Below are 14,783 nucleotides of genomic sequence, written 5' to 3' on the forward strand. Positions count from 1 at the left end.
GCTCAGGAATAATGCAGCAGAGTAGTTCTGGGGGTGCAAGGGAGGGGCAAACTCCCCCTTGCCAACAATTCCCAATTAATGTCCTCCCCGGGGAGGGGGGGAAGCGTTTGTTGCCTTGGTAACCCCCGGCATTGGCTACTATTCCAGTACTAGCCGCATCTCCCTGGTACCGAGGTTACCCAGCAGCGTCCATGCCCTGGATTCCTCCAGCCCCCTGCGTCTGGCCTTAGATGCCACCTGGCCGGGGTGTGGCCGCTGGGAGAGAAGGGATTTTCCCGTCTCTGCTGCAGCTCGGCGCTGACTCCTCCACACTCGCTCTTGCAGAAGGCATTCCTCAGGTGTATTACTTTGGGCCCTGTGGGAAGTACAACGCCATGGTGTTGGAGCTGCTGGGACCCAGCCTGGAAGACCTGTTTGACCTGTGCGATCGGACCTTCACGCTCAAAACCGTCCTGATGATAGCGATCCAGTTGGTAAGCATGGTGCCCGCGATGCAGCTGGGAGGCATGGCATGCCCTGCCGTCCAATCCCCAGTGACCAGTTTGCCCCCAGAGGAAATGCCTCTGGCCCAGCCAGAATGTACTGTGGGGGGCTTAGGCGGTGGGGAGGAAGAAAGAGGCAAAAGCACCCAGTGTGTAACGTTCTTATTGGGGGTGCAGTCAGGGTTTGGCAGGCGGCTTCCGGGCAGGAGATCAGCAGGCTGCATGTTCCGCACCAAACCGAACAGCCCTGGAGGGGGGGGGGGAGTGACTGGGGGGATCCAAGAGCAGGAGAGAATCCTTAGGAGACAGGTGGGCTGACTGGAAACTCCTGCTGGGGAGCCCCATCTCAGGAAGTCTTCCCTCACAGGATGCCTGTGTTGAATTGGAGACAGTGTAGTCTAGTGGGTAGAGCGCTGCACCGTGACTCGGGAGGCCTGGGTTTTATTCCTGGCTCCACCGCTGGCCTGTTGGGCGACCGTGGGCAAGTCATATCTCTCCGTGCCTCAGTTTCCAGGGATAGTGGCACTTTATTTCTCTGGGAACTGGAGGTAGGTTCATGTTGCTCAAAAATCCCAGGTGTTTGCAGGAGTCTGCAGCAAATCCAGGCTCAGAACCCATGTGTCTGACAGACCGGGTCCAGCCTGCCCTTTGTGGGGAGCTACAGTCCACGGAGACTACGCCTCCCAGCCTGCACTGCTCCATGGGGGCAGCCTCCAGCTCAGGATGGAGCATGGCATGGGAACCAGAGTCCTGGCAGGCTGCAGCTGGTTCTGGTTTAGGCGCACTAGGTGCAGCATGTGGCCTTCTGGTGACCTGCCAGCTTGGCCCTGGGTTCGCTGGAGGTGTTTCCTGGGGTCTGTAAGGCTCCACCCCTAAAAACAATACCTTGCTTGGGCTTTAAAATGTAATAAGGCCAAGCTCTTATGCAGCACCTTTCATGGTTAGGTCCCAAAGTGCTTCAGGGTGTGCATGTTTGTCCTCCTGGTCCTGGCAGGGCTGTTAAGTGGAGAACTGAGGCACACAGACGCTCGTCCAAGGTCGCTTGAGAAGGCTATGGAAAAGCAGGGAATTGGATCCCGGGCCCCACAGGCTTAGCTAGTGCCCTGACCGTCCTTCCTCTCCCGGAGCTGGCTGGGTGGGTGGGGATCCAACGGGCCTGATTCTGAGAGCCAAGCAGAGTGGCTGCTGGCTTTAGCAGAGTTACTTCGGCTTGAGATGGGGCGAGAACAGAACGGAGCCCAGCAGGTCCGGAGTGAAAGGCCGGGCATTGTCTATGCCGGCAGAGCAAGCCTGCCCACGACTTCCCGCTGATGCCAGCCCCTCCCCCCACAGATCACGCGAATGGAGTACGTTCACACCAAAAGCCTGATCTACAGAGATGTCAAGCCGGAGAACTTCCTGGTGGGGCGGCCGGGCAGCAAGCGTCAGCACACCATCCACATCATTGACTTTGGCCTGGCCAAGGAGTACATCGACCCCGAGACCAAAAAACACATCCCCTACCGAGAGCACAAGAGCCTGACGGGGACGGCGCGATACATGAGCATCAACACGCACCTCGGGAAAGGTACCGTGCCCGGCTATCGCTGGCACTGCCCAAGGGAGAGTGAGACTGGGGGTGGATGATTCAGTGGCTCCCGCACTGCTCCAGCCCCGTGTTTTCCTGGCTCTATGCCGAGGGGCAGCTGGAGGGGAGGCAGGTCTGTGGGGGAACCTGTCCTGCTCCACCGGGGTCTTGCCTTTACTGGTGTCTGCCCCAGGAATGTTCCTGTCCCCCCGTATTGCTCTGGATAAAGGGCAACTGTGAGAGAGAGGACTGCAGCTAGGGGGGCATTTGCTTCTGACAGCGAGGTGTCATGGGCCGGGGTAGCTAGGTCTGCAGCCGAGTGCGCTTCGAGCACGATGCTAGGGAGCACTAGCGCCCGAGCACCAGTGAGCTCACGCTGCTGGCTGCTGGGCCCTGCCGCCGCTCAGATCTGCGCTGCCATGGGCGGGACAGGGGGTGCCTCTGTGCAAGTCCACGTGGCGTCACAGCCTCTCCAGGACCAGGACAGGAGAGTCCATGAGATGCTCAGGCTGCTGTCGCTCACTTTATTCACCCCAGTGAAACCCAGCCGCTAATGCCAGGCACCCAAGTCTGGCTGCCTCTAGTGCCTGTCTCCTGGTCCTGGTGGAGCGAGCGAGCTCCCCAGAGCCTGGTCTCGTTCTGTACCAGTCCTGGGCCCCCCTGGGAGCCCAGATGCAGCAATACTAAGAGTTACGTGGCCATCGAAAGCCCCTTTGTTCAGCTTTTGCTTTGTCTGACCAGCTCAGCAAGTCTGGGCCTTGCTCACTCTCGTGAGCTGCCCTGGGCTTCTTGCACTGAAGGAGCTGCCACAGGGCGCGACGGGGTGGTGGTGCCGGGGGCAGGGCGCGGCACGGGGCAGCTCTGCCCTCTGAGGAATCTGCCCATGGCACTTACTGTTTCTCTCTTCTGCCCAGAGCAAAGCCGTAGGGATGACCTGGAAGCGCTAGGGCACATGTTCATGTACTTCCTGAGGGGCAGCCTCCCTTGGCAAGGGCTCAAGGTAAGTGCCATCTGGCTGCCGTCCTTGCTGGGTGCTGAGCGAGCACAAGGCCCTACGTGTCTCTCTCACATGGCTGGCAGGGGGGCGCGGATCCCACCCTGAGTTCGCGAGGGTGGATGGAGTAAAGTTAACAGGGGCCTGACAGCATCAACACACATTCGTGTGGGTGCTCTGGTTTGAGCCCAGGTGCCTGGCTGGCTGGCTGGGCGCTGTAGTATGGATTTAAATCGGGGAAAATGTGAGTAATTGTCAATTTCAGCTACCCTCAGAAATGGGCCCAGACCAAAAAAAGCTCTTGATAGAACTGTCCAGAGAGGGGCCATCTAACCTCTCCCCCCGGTGCTGCCCTCACAGACGGCAGGGCCCCGATCCTGCCAACACTTACGCATGCCAGTCGGTTTCTCACATGGGTGTTTGCAGGATCGGAACCCGAAGGTTTCCCAAACTCAGTCCATCCGTCAGTCACCAAGCAGCGTAGTGCTGAGTTCACTCATCGGGTACCAGCCCCAGCTCCCGGGCTCCTTAAATCTGCAATAAGTAACCATTCGTATTTTAAATTTCCTTCTGTGTGGAAATTCCTGCTGGAGGTGCGGGGGGCTTGTGGCTCATGGGAGACTTGGCGGGGGAGGCTCAGAAGTGCTTGGTGTTGGCCAGCCTCCCGAAGAAGTCCAAGCCCTTAGGGCCGCTGCTCTCCCAGGGGTGAGACGGAGGCTGAGATGCGCTGGCCGAGGGGTGGGGATTTCCAGGTCTGTTTCCTTCACTGTTGCTGTTTCTCTGTGGCCTTGGACCAGCCACTTGCTCTGTCTGTCCCCACGTTCCCCGGGTGCCAGGTGGCTGCTGAGGTATTGTCTTGCCCACAGTGGGGAGCTGAGGCTGTGCCGGAGAGGTGGCTGTATTGCAGCGCAGATTGTTATGTGCATTGTGTTAGCATTTCTCCGACGAATCCCGCTCTGGCCACTGTCAGACCCCGCGGTGCTGGGCCTCAGGCTGGTGACTTACCAACCCTCCTGGTGGCTGGCCCTTCGGCCTGTTGGGCTACCAGGCGGGTTTGGTTTCCAAAGAGGCCCTGGTAACAAGCCAGTCGCCGCTGTTCCCCTCCTCACTCTCATACGCTGTGTCCCTGGCTGTGCCCAGCGAGGTCTGCACGGCTGTGTCTCTGGGAGCTCGGCCCTGTCAGTCCCTGATTGCCGCCAGCCAGGCTCTCCCGCCTCATTCCATATGGTAGTCAGGGGAGTGGAATATGCACCCCCTCTCTGGCTGGTATCCCTGCCGCTCTCGGCATGACTGTCCTGCTGCCCAGTCTCCCCGCCTCTCCTGAAACCTGCGATGGCTCAGCGGGGTAGCTGGATGGTGGGGGTGGGAAGCCCAGTCAGCTCCTAAACCCTGGCTTAGGGCTTTGGCCAGTGTGCTCCTGCCAGGCCATCCGGGCGGGCATGATGCTTGTCCACGGTGCCCTGCTGAGCTCTCGCCCATGCTCTCCGTTCTAGGCTGACACGCTGAAGGAGCGGTATCAGAAGATCGGAGATACCAAAAGAGCTACCCCCGTCGAAGTTCTGTGTGAAAACTTCCCAGGTAAGAGCACTGCTCAAGTTGGGAGAGCAGTGAGGGGCCAGCGGTCGTGCCCGCATTAAATAGACCTGACAGCCAGAAGCTGGGAGGGGAAACTGAGGCACGGATGGGGGACAGGACTTGCCCAGGGACACCCAGCAGGTCAGTGGCAGAGCTGGGATTAGCACCCAGGTCTCCTGAGTCCCAGTCTGGTGTACTGTATACTAAGCTACACTGCCACCTATGGGTTACTGCACAGCTCGGTCCCCTGCAACACCGTTCACTGCAGCCTCGCCCCCTCCTGCCCCACCTCCGAAAGCTGGGCTTGCTGGACTTCTCCCCCAGCCTTTGTCTGCTGCCACAGTGGGGTGGGGGGACGGAGTGGGTTAGGATCTCTCCCTGTGGCTGTTCCTTACAGCCGTCTCAGGGCTGCATTTGTGCAGTTCGGTCCCACACCCTCCAGCCTCTGTGGGTATTTCCCTGCTGCCTCGTTCCTCCCCTGCGCCGGGTGCTCCCTCCGCACAGCCCGCGGGCCACACTGAGTCCGCTGCGCCTCCCCTGCGCCGGGTGCTCCCTCCGCACAGCCCGCGGGCCACACTGAGTCCGCTGTGCCTCCGCAGAGGAGATGGCGACCTACCTGCGCTACGTGCGGCGGCTGGATTTCTTCGAGAAGCCGGATTACGACTACCTGCGCAAGCTCTTCACGGACCTGTTCGACCGGAGCGGCTACGTCTTCGACTACGAGTACGACTGGGCCGGGAAGCCGCTAGTAAGTGCTGCTGAATGGAGGTGGGGCAGGGGGAAGACCCCGAGTGCCCCTTGTGGGGAGGGGCTGGATGGCTGTCTCTGGCTCGAAGTACATGGGAGCAGCAGGCAGAGCTTGACTGGGTGTGATTACAGCTGCTTAGTTCCCCTCTGGCTCCTGAGAGGTTAGCTCCCCCCCCATCGTCCTGTTAGTTCCTTTCCACGTCTCAGTCCCTTGTCTGCCCCCCACCCAGAACACACACATTGTCTCAGCCACTTGGACCCCAGGCTTTATTTTCATTCTAGTGGCGCCAGCCCAAACCAGTCCCATGCCAGCCCCCAGGAGTGAGATCTCTCCCCTCATAACATGAGCCACAATCCCGCCCTCCACATAGTCAGCCTGGGCCCTCCCCCAGCTCCCGGGCCCTCTCCCCACCGGATGGTAGCGAAAGCCCAAGGCGCACATGGCCTGCACGGAGATTATGGGCCTTTCTTTATGATTTTTCCTCCTGGTGTCTTGATCTGCAGCCAACTCCAATCGGCACAATCCACAGCGACGTCCAAGTGCAGCCTCCAAACAGAGACAAAGCACAGCCACACACCAAACACCAGGTGAGCCGCCCGCCTGCCTGCCCCCAGCCACGCTGGCCGGGCCAGGTCCCAGCGACAGAGCAGCTTGGCCATGGTGGGGCGGAGCAAACCGATTCATAGGGGAAGCTGTGGGGAGGAGGGGTCCAGACATCATTAGCCATTCCTGTGGGGGCTGAAAGGCAGGCCGGCATCTCCTCTGCCTGATCCAGGAGAGACATCGGCTGGCCAGTCCCTTTCTCCGTGGCCAGAGGGAAGGTGGTGGTGTGGAGGTGCGGGGCAAATGGAAAGCCCTTAGGAGGGATATGGAGGATTCCTCAGAGAGGTGGGGCATAGGCCCATGGAAAGTGCAGGTCCATAGGGTTTCTTGCCTCTGCATCCCTGTCACAGCCCTGCAAGCGCTGCTGGGCCATTGAGGCTGCGCGGGGAAGGCTGCGCCAGTGCTCTCAGTACTGGGCTGGCTCATGGGAGGCCTAGATGCTTTGGGAGGACAGGGTGTTGGAGGCCCCAGTGCAGTTGGTACATGGCTGACCTGCTGTCAAGGCACCAGGGGGCGTGGACAGCAAGGTGGGACCATGTGTGTCATGGAGCCCTGGCTGGGGATCAGTCGGGACCTTGTCCTCCTTGGGTTCGGCACTGACTAGAGCCCAGAGCATGGGTGAGACCAGCTCACTGCTGACGGGCCTTCAGGCCAGTCTCAGAACCACCTCTTGGGTCTGTCCCAGTGCTGGTGTCACGCGATCCCAGTCCAGTTCCTTGAGCAGCGTCCGGAGAGCTGTGGCTTCCAGGACAGACTCCCATGTGACATCCCTGCCCCGATGCATGCCCAGGTCCTTGGGGTGACAGTGGAAAGGCCCTGCTGGTGAGTCCAGAGGCCCTGAGCTGGTGGTGAGGCTGCCTTGGCAGAGTCCTACAACCCCCTGTGGTGGGCGAAGGGAATGGGGCTGTGTTGGGATCGCTGGTGCTGCCTGCCACACTGGAATCAGCTGGGCAGCCTGATTCTGTCGCCCCACCTGGGTGACCATGAAGGGGACTGTGGGAGTGCTCAGCTGGGTTAAACCAGCCCTTCTGATGGGAGCTGGGCTGGCCGGCCGATTTGAGTCTCTCCATACTGCCCCGTGGGGAGAGCCGCAGGTGATTTGATCTCAGCAGTCACCACTATGTGGAGGAGACCCAGCCTCTGTCTCTCTCTCTGGGGGGGAAGGCGGGGTAGAGACATGGGTGAAGACAGCTCAGGTCTGGGAGACACTGCTGGGCTGAGTTGGAATCAGTTCAGTGGAGCCCAACTTTGCTGCTGGCAAGAGAACAGCACGTGGCAGCCTCGCCCTAGGAACCAGGAGCGCACTTTGCCGAGGCGGCTCTTCCCAGGGGCCAGTGAGGAATGGCCACGTGGAGAGGGTGCCCGTGCTGGCTCTGCGTTGGGGTGGGGAGGGAACTTGGCCTGGCTTAGCTTCTAGGAAAGCAGGGTAGAGTCCCAGCTAATTGGCCTCCTGCTGTGGTGCTCCCAGAAGATGGGACAGCCAAGGAAACCCATGGAGTGGGGAGGACATTAGGGTGGCCGGGCTGAGCTCCAAGTAATCAGCGCTCTCTTGTGACTTGGTCTCATGCCCTGACAAAGGGGGTTTGATTCCAGGCGGTGCTGCATGCTCAGGACTTAGTTTAAAAACTGCTCGTCCCCGAGTATGGGGGGACCAGCGGGTTTCACACCCAGCCTTTGTCAGGGTTCAGCCTTCTCAGCCAGCAGCTGGAGAGAACTGGGTTCCCTTTGCCTTAACTTACCGAATAAATCCTCTTGAAGCCTGGTGCTCAGGAGCAGTGGTGGGACCTCAAGTCACCACTACCTTGGCCAAATGGAGCTGGGTTTGGCTTTTGGACCCGGTGCAGACAATCCGAACCAGCTGGGTGCGGGTGGCACAGGCGCCCCAGCAGTCCCACTGCTTTTATGGAGAGGGAATATTCTGCAGGGCTCATCCCCTAGTCTCAGTTATCCATGGGACCTTCTCTCTTTCTGACGGGCCGCCAGCAGCGGTGGGAAGAAGGGAGACTGGTAACATCCCCAGTGGAAGGCTGTCCACAGTGCGGTAACTACACCAGGCTCTTTACTGAACGAGAGGCCCAGTGCAATCCCAGAGGATCTGATACACAGGAGGTGCCTGTTCTTCGCTGTATCTAGATTCCTAATGATCACCCAGTTTACTCTAAGCCCTGATCTTTCCTGAATCCTCCGGCTTTAAACCCTGCAGCGATGGGAAGATAGACCCGTAGCTTTAATTTCTGTCAGTCTTCACTCTGCAAAATCAAACCTCGGGCAGCGTCGGCTCCCCCACCTCTTTTTAAAACACGGCTTGTCCCCTCTGCATGGCGAAACAGCTTCCGCTGCTAGCGATCTCCAAAAGCCAGCAGCACGTCTCAGCATTGGCCAAAGCGGAGGGCAGCAGACCAAGTGCCTATCTTTCTGGACTAGTGCACCAGAGACCCCGAGAGATCTTTACACGTTAGGGTGGGGGGGGCGGTGAACGTGCCCACGTGCACAAGCGAAGGTGTGAGTAAAGCATGAACCCAATCAACAGACCAGCAGCTGGTCAAATGGCTCTGAGTCCCAGACCATTCCAGTCGGATGGGATTTCACTGGGGACCACGCTGGTTTATTTGCCTTAACACACTAAGCTCTGTTTACATTTTTGCTTTTGCATGTCTTATTTTCTTGACTCCTCTCCCCCACCGTTCCTGCCCCTTCGTCTCCATCCTCCTTCTTCTTCTTCTTCTTCTTCTTCTTCTTCTTCTTCTGTTTTGTTTCCTGTCCTGCCGGTCACTAGCAGTCGCCCGAGGGGAACGAGTTGTGTGATCCTCAGGCTAGTCAGCAGCCTGCCGAGGAACCTCTAGGAACTCACCTAGCGACCAGCAGGCTTGGGGGTTCCGTGCAGGTACATGCAGTGTGCTGAGTGGGAGTGGAGGGGGCATTCCCAAAGTGGGGGACGGGCCACTGGGGAAAGGGCCTGTCCCACAAAACTCCGGCTGCAGCAGCATCCTTTGGGCGCGATTTGTGCTTATCCCCAGGATTGGGGCTTTGCAACCTTTCGTTTCCATCTGTGGATGTGGAATCTCTGGCTTTGTCCCTTAAGCCCATCCCCCAGTTCTCCTTCCCTTTCTGGTGCTCAGGTTCACCCCTCCGTCTCCCCTCTTCCACTTCCAGCATCAGCTGAGCTTGAAACCATGTCCGCTCTCAGATCTGCAGGCAGTGCTTAATCCTGCCCCATAGTCGTCGTCCTCTCCTGCTTTCTGTGACCCCAGCCCCTTGCAGATGGTCCTGGGTATGTGTTGAAGCACGTCTCCGCTAGGGTCAAGAATCCCCCTGCCAAAAACTGGGGCACCTCTGCTTCCTGTGTCTCGTGGTGAAAGGGAGAAATTCACGGGCTTAGCTGGGCCCTGGACTGTGTGCTGGGCCTCGGTGAATTTCACCCTCGTTCCATATAACTCTTCCCACAACTGTCCTCGTTCCTCACTAGTCCCTGTGCTTGTCTGTCTCTCCTCACTTGATTTGTTCCCCTGCCACGGGGCTCCTGGGGCAAAGCTCGCCTAACTCTCCCAAGCAGAGCTTTGAGTCGTGTGTGTTCTCCCTGGCTCCTGCTCCTACCACCGGCCTTCGTGAGTGGGCAAGGGACACCCAGACCATCCCCCGCTGTTCTCGCTGCACAGCTCTGCTTCCTGTGGCAATGGCCGCTAGAAACGTGCTCTCCCCCCTTGGCGTGCTCTCTAGTCTCGGGGTTTGTCTTCACTGCAGTTAACTTGAGTTATAGCTCCAATGTGGGGGTGCTGCTAACACCAGTGGGCTGGCCCCAGTGGGGGTGGAGGCTGCCGCTTGAGCTGGCGCAATGTGGCGGCCGCTCTGCGCTGTTCACGTGTGGCCTGGCCGCTGACCCGACCGTACGGCGCTGCCCTGAAGGCACGGCCTGTGTCGCCGGGGCTGGGCATGAGCTTGCATAGTGCCGCTTCCCCCAGTGCTGGGCAAGGCTGGTGAGGCCTCCCCAGGGAAGGGGTGGGGACTGCCAGAGTTCAAGTATTAGGCCTGGACGTCAGCCAGGTAACTTGGCCTTGCCCAGAGGGGAGGAGGGGATCAAACAGAGTTGCTCAGGTACTGCAGTGCTGGCCCGTCTCCGCCTCTTGCCACTTCGATTCCGTCTCCCAGGAGCACGGGCAGTGAAACCGGAAGCGATCCCCGTCCAGGGACGGTGGCTCCCCAGAGATCGTAGCTGCTGGGAAGCAGCTGCCGGTTTCCTGCGGTGCGTGGTGAGGTCGCAGGACCTGCCGGCGTGTGAGGGGCTTGGCCCTGGTGCGTCGCAGCCGTGGGTGGCGCTGCTCTGTTCCGTCTGCTACACGAGCCGGCATCGGTGGCTGCAAGGGGAAGGGCCGGCACCGAGGATAGTCACGAACGGCGGCTGAGCACAGGATATGGCGCTAGGGAGAGTCGTCCACAGCGCGAGGGTCCAAGGCGGGCCAACCTGTCTGGGACAGGGGAAGTTAGTGGGAATCCAGAGCATGTGAATAGCTCAAACCTCAGGGCAGGCCCCGGAGCTTTAGCCTTCCCCTACTTGTTTTTACTGCTCAGGAACAAAACAGGTACTGGGAGCAGAGCAGAACCCCCACCACCACGACCACCACCTTGGCGCACTGCTGCTCCACTGGCCTGGTCGTTCTCTGGGATGTGAGTGGCCATGGAGTGAAGCGCTGCCCGGCTCGCTGGGTTGCCATTGGGAGGCGGTTTCTGAGGCTCGCAGATTTTGGGTCTGATCACACAGGAAGAGCCGGGTTTGAAAACGTGCTACAGAAATGAAATCTGGGCCCTTCCCAGGCGTGTTGTGTGGCAGGCCCTGCCGAATAGCCTTCTGGAAAACCCCTCCTCTGCTGCAAGGAGACAGGAGGGCATTCCTCTCCGCAAGCGATGCAAGCTCGCTCAATGACAGAGAGTGCTGGGAGGCTGAGGCCCGGCCCCTCTAGCTAGTCCAGCACCTATGGCACTCGTTGCCAGCTTGGCCAGGGGCAGGTATGATTCAGCAATGCTGCCACCCTAGGCAAAGCAGTCCTGGGTACTGGCATGTCCCTCCCCCCAACCACTGGTAGCTCTAGGTTGCCTCCCAGGCCGGGTGCTCAGAAGGAAACTTGGCTCTCTTACATTGTGGCAGTTTCTCTACAGGGGCTGCTGCTTTGACCTGCCCCCTGCTGTATATAATGCGCCCTGTGGGGAAGGCAGTTCGGGCATTGTTGGGGTGTACCTATTTCCCTACTCCGTGCAGGGATTCAGTGTTAGACGGGGCAGGGCCAACTAACAGGCTCTCGGCTCTCTGTATTGCTTGAACGCATCCAGTCTCTGACTGTCCAACTTTTCCTCCCAGGTGATGAGTTCCACCAACGGAGAACTGAACACAGACGACCCGACCGCGGGACATTCGAATGCCCCGATCACGGCGCCCGCTGAGGTGGAGGTAGCGGATGATACAAAGTAAGGACCCAGCTGCGCCTGCAGTTTGCTTTTTTTGGTTGCTGGGGGTGGGGTGGGGGGGTTGGCAGCTGCTGCACTGGCCACACTGGATGGGTTGTTGGGGTTTATTTGCTGCTGTGTGTGGCTGCCGCAGTTGTATCCTTCTCCCCTGTGTAGAGGATCGAGGGGACTGAGTTGTAACGAATCGACGGGACTCCGTACCGAGGCTGCTGGACGCAGACGCGCCCTGCCGTCCTCTCTAGCTCACAGCCTGCTCTGCCTAATGTCGCCACGTGGTGTCTCCCAAGAGCCAGGATTTGTCTATTTTAAATCTGCCGGGGATGCTGAGCTGAGGTTCCTGGCCAGAGACAGACCCTGGGGTTCATTCCAGTTCCCAGGAACGCAGGCTGTGGCCACACAGGCTCTCCCCTAAACCCCGGCCTGGACGCTGCAGCCGTGGGCGGGATCATGGGCTCTCGCGCTGACCAGCATTGCATCTTCATCTGCCTGAGCACTCGTCCGTTTCCGAAGGGTCGCGATCTCACTCGTGCCCCCCTAACTCCTGTGAAAAATACTGTCCCCACCCCCAGCGTCCAGTGACTTGAGGTCTGGGCTTTTCAGTGACCAGGGAACGAGAGAGAGATGGGACCCAAACCCACTTCTCGCTGGTCTTTAGAAGTGTGAGGCTTGCCAGATGGGTTCAGACTCATGGTCCATCTCGTCCAATATCCCCTCTCTGATAGTGGCCAGCACCAGCTGCTTCGGAGGCAAGGTGTCAGAACCTCCCAGCAGCAGATGTGGGAGAATCTGCCCCCACACAGGCCACCTCCTGGTCGCTAATAAAGATCAGCTTAAGCCCCCCCCCCCCCCCCCAAAAAAAAAAAAAAAAAGAAACCCATGTTATCATGAACTACGACGATTCCAGATATTCTCATTCCCCCTTGCAATGTCCAATCCCTTCTGGAATCAGGAGGAACCTGCTGTTGGCCTTAGAGAGGACAAGTGCAGTCTGGGGCCGTGACAGCCTGTCTGTCTTTCTCCGCAGGTGCTGCTGTTTCTTCAAGAGGAGGAAGAGAAAAACCATCCAGCGCCACAAGTGATCTGCCAGGGACAGCACGGATCAGTTTGTGCAGTATCGCCTCTAACTCTGGCTATGGATGGGTCTAGATTCCTGATCAGATCTGCAAGGCCTTCCCTCCCTCTGATTTTGATGGGGGTGGGGGAAGAGCCATCATGACTTCACCGCCTGGCACCACGTGTGGATGGGGAGGGGGGGAGGGAAGTTCCCAAACTGCTTTACTTTTCCTCCACCACCACCACATCCACCCAGTGGTCGTTTACTCAAACCAAGTCAGACTTTGCCGACGTTCCCACACCCGTCTATCGTGCAGTCCACGGGGAGCATTAAGCTATTTAAAAAAGGAAACCAACCAACCAAACCCACGACGTGAATTTCTTTTGATTCTATTAACTAGTTTGAAAACGGGGATCAACTCTACAGACTCGAGAAACATTGCTGGCATAGAAGAAGCCGAAGACAATTTCAAGAGCGGTGGGCTATGGAGAATTTTTTTTTCCCTGTCGCTTCTTTGTTTCTGAAGTTAATTTAAGTCTCGGTGCAGAGTGCTGAGTTGTCAGTCTTTGACCTTCCTCTTTTTAGTGTTACGAAATTCTGCTTTTCTTTTAAAGATTGTGTTTTCCCTGTAAGCTCCCCTTCCACCATTTGGTTAAAACTCTTTCCTTGTGGTGGCGATTGATCGCTGTGTTAGCCGAGTCTCTGGTACGGTGATGCGTGGAGGAGGGACTCATTTACACTTTCGTTTTACGATGCACTTTTGCTAGCAATACAAGCGATGTTTGGTCTTGAAATTAACAGTTTAGTAATTAACAGGGGAAAGCAGGTGGGGGGGGGGGAGCCGAATTTAGGGTCTCAGGAATGGTTGGGAGCTTATCAGAACCCTGAAGCCACGCCCTCAGCCATTTGAAATGGGCAACCTACCTTGGGGGCACCTGGCCAAGACCAAAGGGAAACTTGATGTTGAAGAGCAAGGTAGAAAAAGGATGTCTTAATGGTCCCTGCAATGAGCCTTGGGGCAGGGATTGCTTCCTCGCGCACAGGACAGCTTAGGATGTTTTTATTAAGCACAGGGGATAGCTGAGTCCTGCTTATACTCCTGGCATGAGAGTTCAGTGTCCTCGTTTTATGTGAAGTTGCTTAACTGGACTTTTTTTTAAAAGACTTTCCTGTTGTCCAAGCCCCCAACCCAGTGAATCTCCCCACAGCTGATATTCTGATCAGCAGGGACCTCCCGGGAAGACCAAGAGCCTTCTAAATGAACCAAAACCAAGCCAGTGCAGTAAGGAAGCAGTGTGCATGTTCCCTGGGGGAAGAAGGGGAGGACAAGAGGCCAGCTGGGGAGGAATGGTTAAAACTCCCTGGGGTTCCACGTCCCACTCGAAAGGGGCAGCGTGGAGTGAATCAGATTTGTAGCTTGCTGGGAAATAGTAACCCCCACTAGGATAGACCCAGCTAGGCCATTCTGTTTGTCCACTGACTCTCCTTTCTAGAAGGGCTAGAGCAAACCTTATGAAGGTTGAAACCCTCCCTGCCTGCTTGCCAGTCCAGTCACGGGGCTGGAGCCCTTGGCTGGCCCACTCAGCTCATCCAACAATCAGAGGCCCATGTGCTTACTCCTTAGCTGATCACATGTGGCAGTTCCTAGTTGTGGGGTTTTTTTAAACACACACACACACACACACACACACACACACACACACACACACAAACCTTTAAACAGCCACAAGGGGCACAACAGCCAACCTTAATTCAGTGTGAAACGACTGAGAATGTGTGTTTGGTTGTGCGTATTTACCACGGCAACAAAATTTGACTTTGGGGTTGTTTTTTTACAGGGTGGGCGGGTGGGGAAGTAGCATGTGGGTTTTTTTTATTTTCTGTGTAATTATGACACTTGTAATGTTTGAGCTGTAGGAGCTGGAAGCTGCTCTGAGGTTGTGCAGGAGGAGGATCAAAGCCTTTTGTCTGAAATAAACACTGCCATCCTTTGTGGGCGTAAAGGGGGAGCGCCACTTGTGCTAGGTACGTCCTGCTTTACTTTTCTGCAGAGGCCCTCGGAATGGGGTCCTGGGCTGATTCGCCAGCGAGCCGTACCAGCTACTCTATCCTGTTGCTGCAGCACGTGGTTGGCTGGGGGTAGGAATATACGGCTGTAGGGGAGGGGACTAGGGCCCACAGGCAGGGGGAGCCTGGCACATTTCTCTCCCATTCCTGCTGGAGTACAGCGGCTTTGTCCCTCTTCCAGCCAAATTCCTTTCATTTAAATCAGCCCTGAATGGCTAAAACCAGGCTTAAGCTAG

At 57.7% G+C, this 14,783-nt stretch overlaps 1 protein-coding gene across 1 annotated transcript in view; it reads left to right on the top strand.

Moving 5' to 3' along the window:
- CSNK1G2 (casein kinase 1 gamma 2) overlaps positions 1 to 14,296 on the top strand; it is a 40,483-nt gene extending 26,187 nt beyond the window's left edge. The window contains exons 4-11 of the mRNA XM_074939543.1: positions 325 to 473; positions 1,815 to 2,049; positions 2,964 to 3,049; positions 4,537 to 4,621; positions 5,218 to 5,366; positions 5,870 to 5,953; positions 11,320 to 11,426; positions 12,451 to 14,296. Of these exons, the coding sequence (XP_074795644.1) occupies positions 325 to 473; positions 1,815 to 2,049; positions 2,964 to 3,049; positions 4,537 to 4,621; positions 5,218 to 5,366; positions 5,870 to 5,953; positions 11,320 to 11,426; positions 12,451 to 12,505 (950 nt within the window). The 3' untranslated portion in view covers positions 12,506 to 14,296. The remainder of the gene's footprint in view (positions 1 to 324; positions 474 to 1,814; positions 2,050 to 2,963; positions 3,050 to 4,536; positions 4,622 to 5,217; positions 5,367 to 5,869; positions 5,954 to 11,319; positions 11,427 to 12,450) is intronic.
- Positions 14,297 to 14,783: the final 487 nt, after the last annotated feature.

The sequence above is a fragment of the Natator depressus genome, chromosome 25 (assembly GCF_965152275.1).
Source record: "Natator depressus isolate rNatDep1 chromosome 25, rNatDep2.hap1, whole genome shotgun sequence".
NCBI classification, from domain to species: Eukaryota; Metazoa; Chordata; order Testudines; family Cheloniidae; genus Natator; species Natator depressus.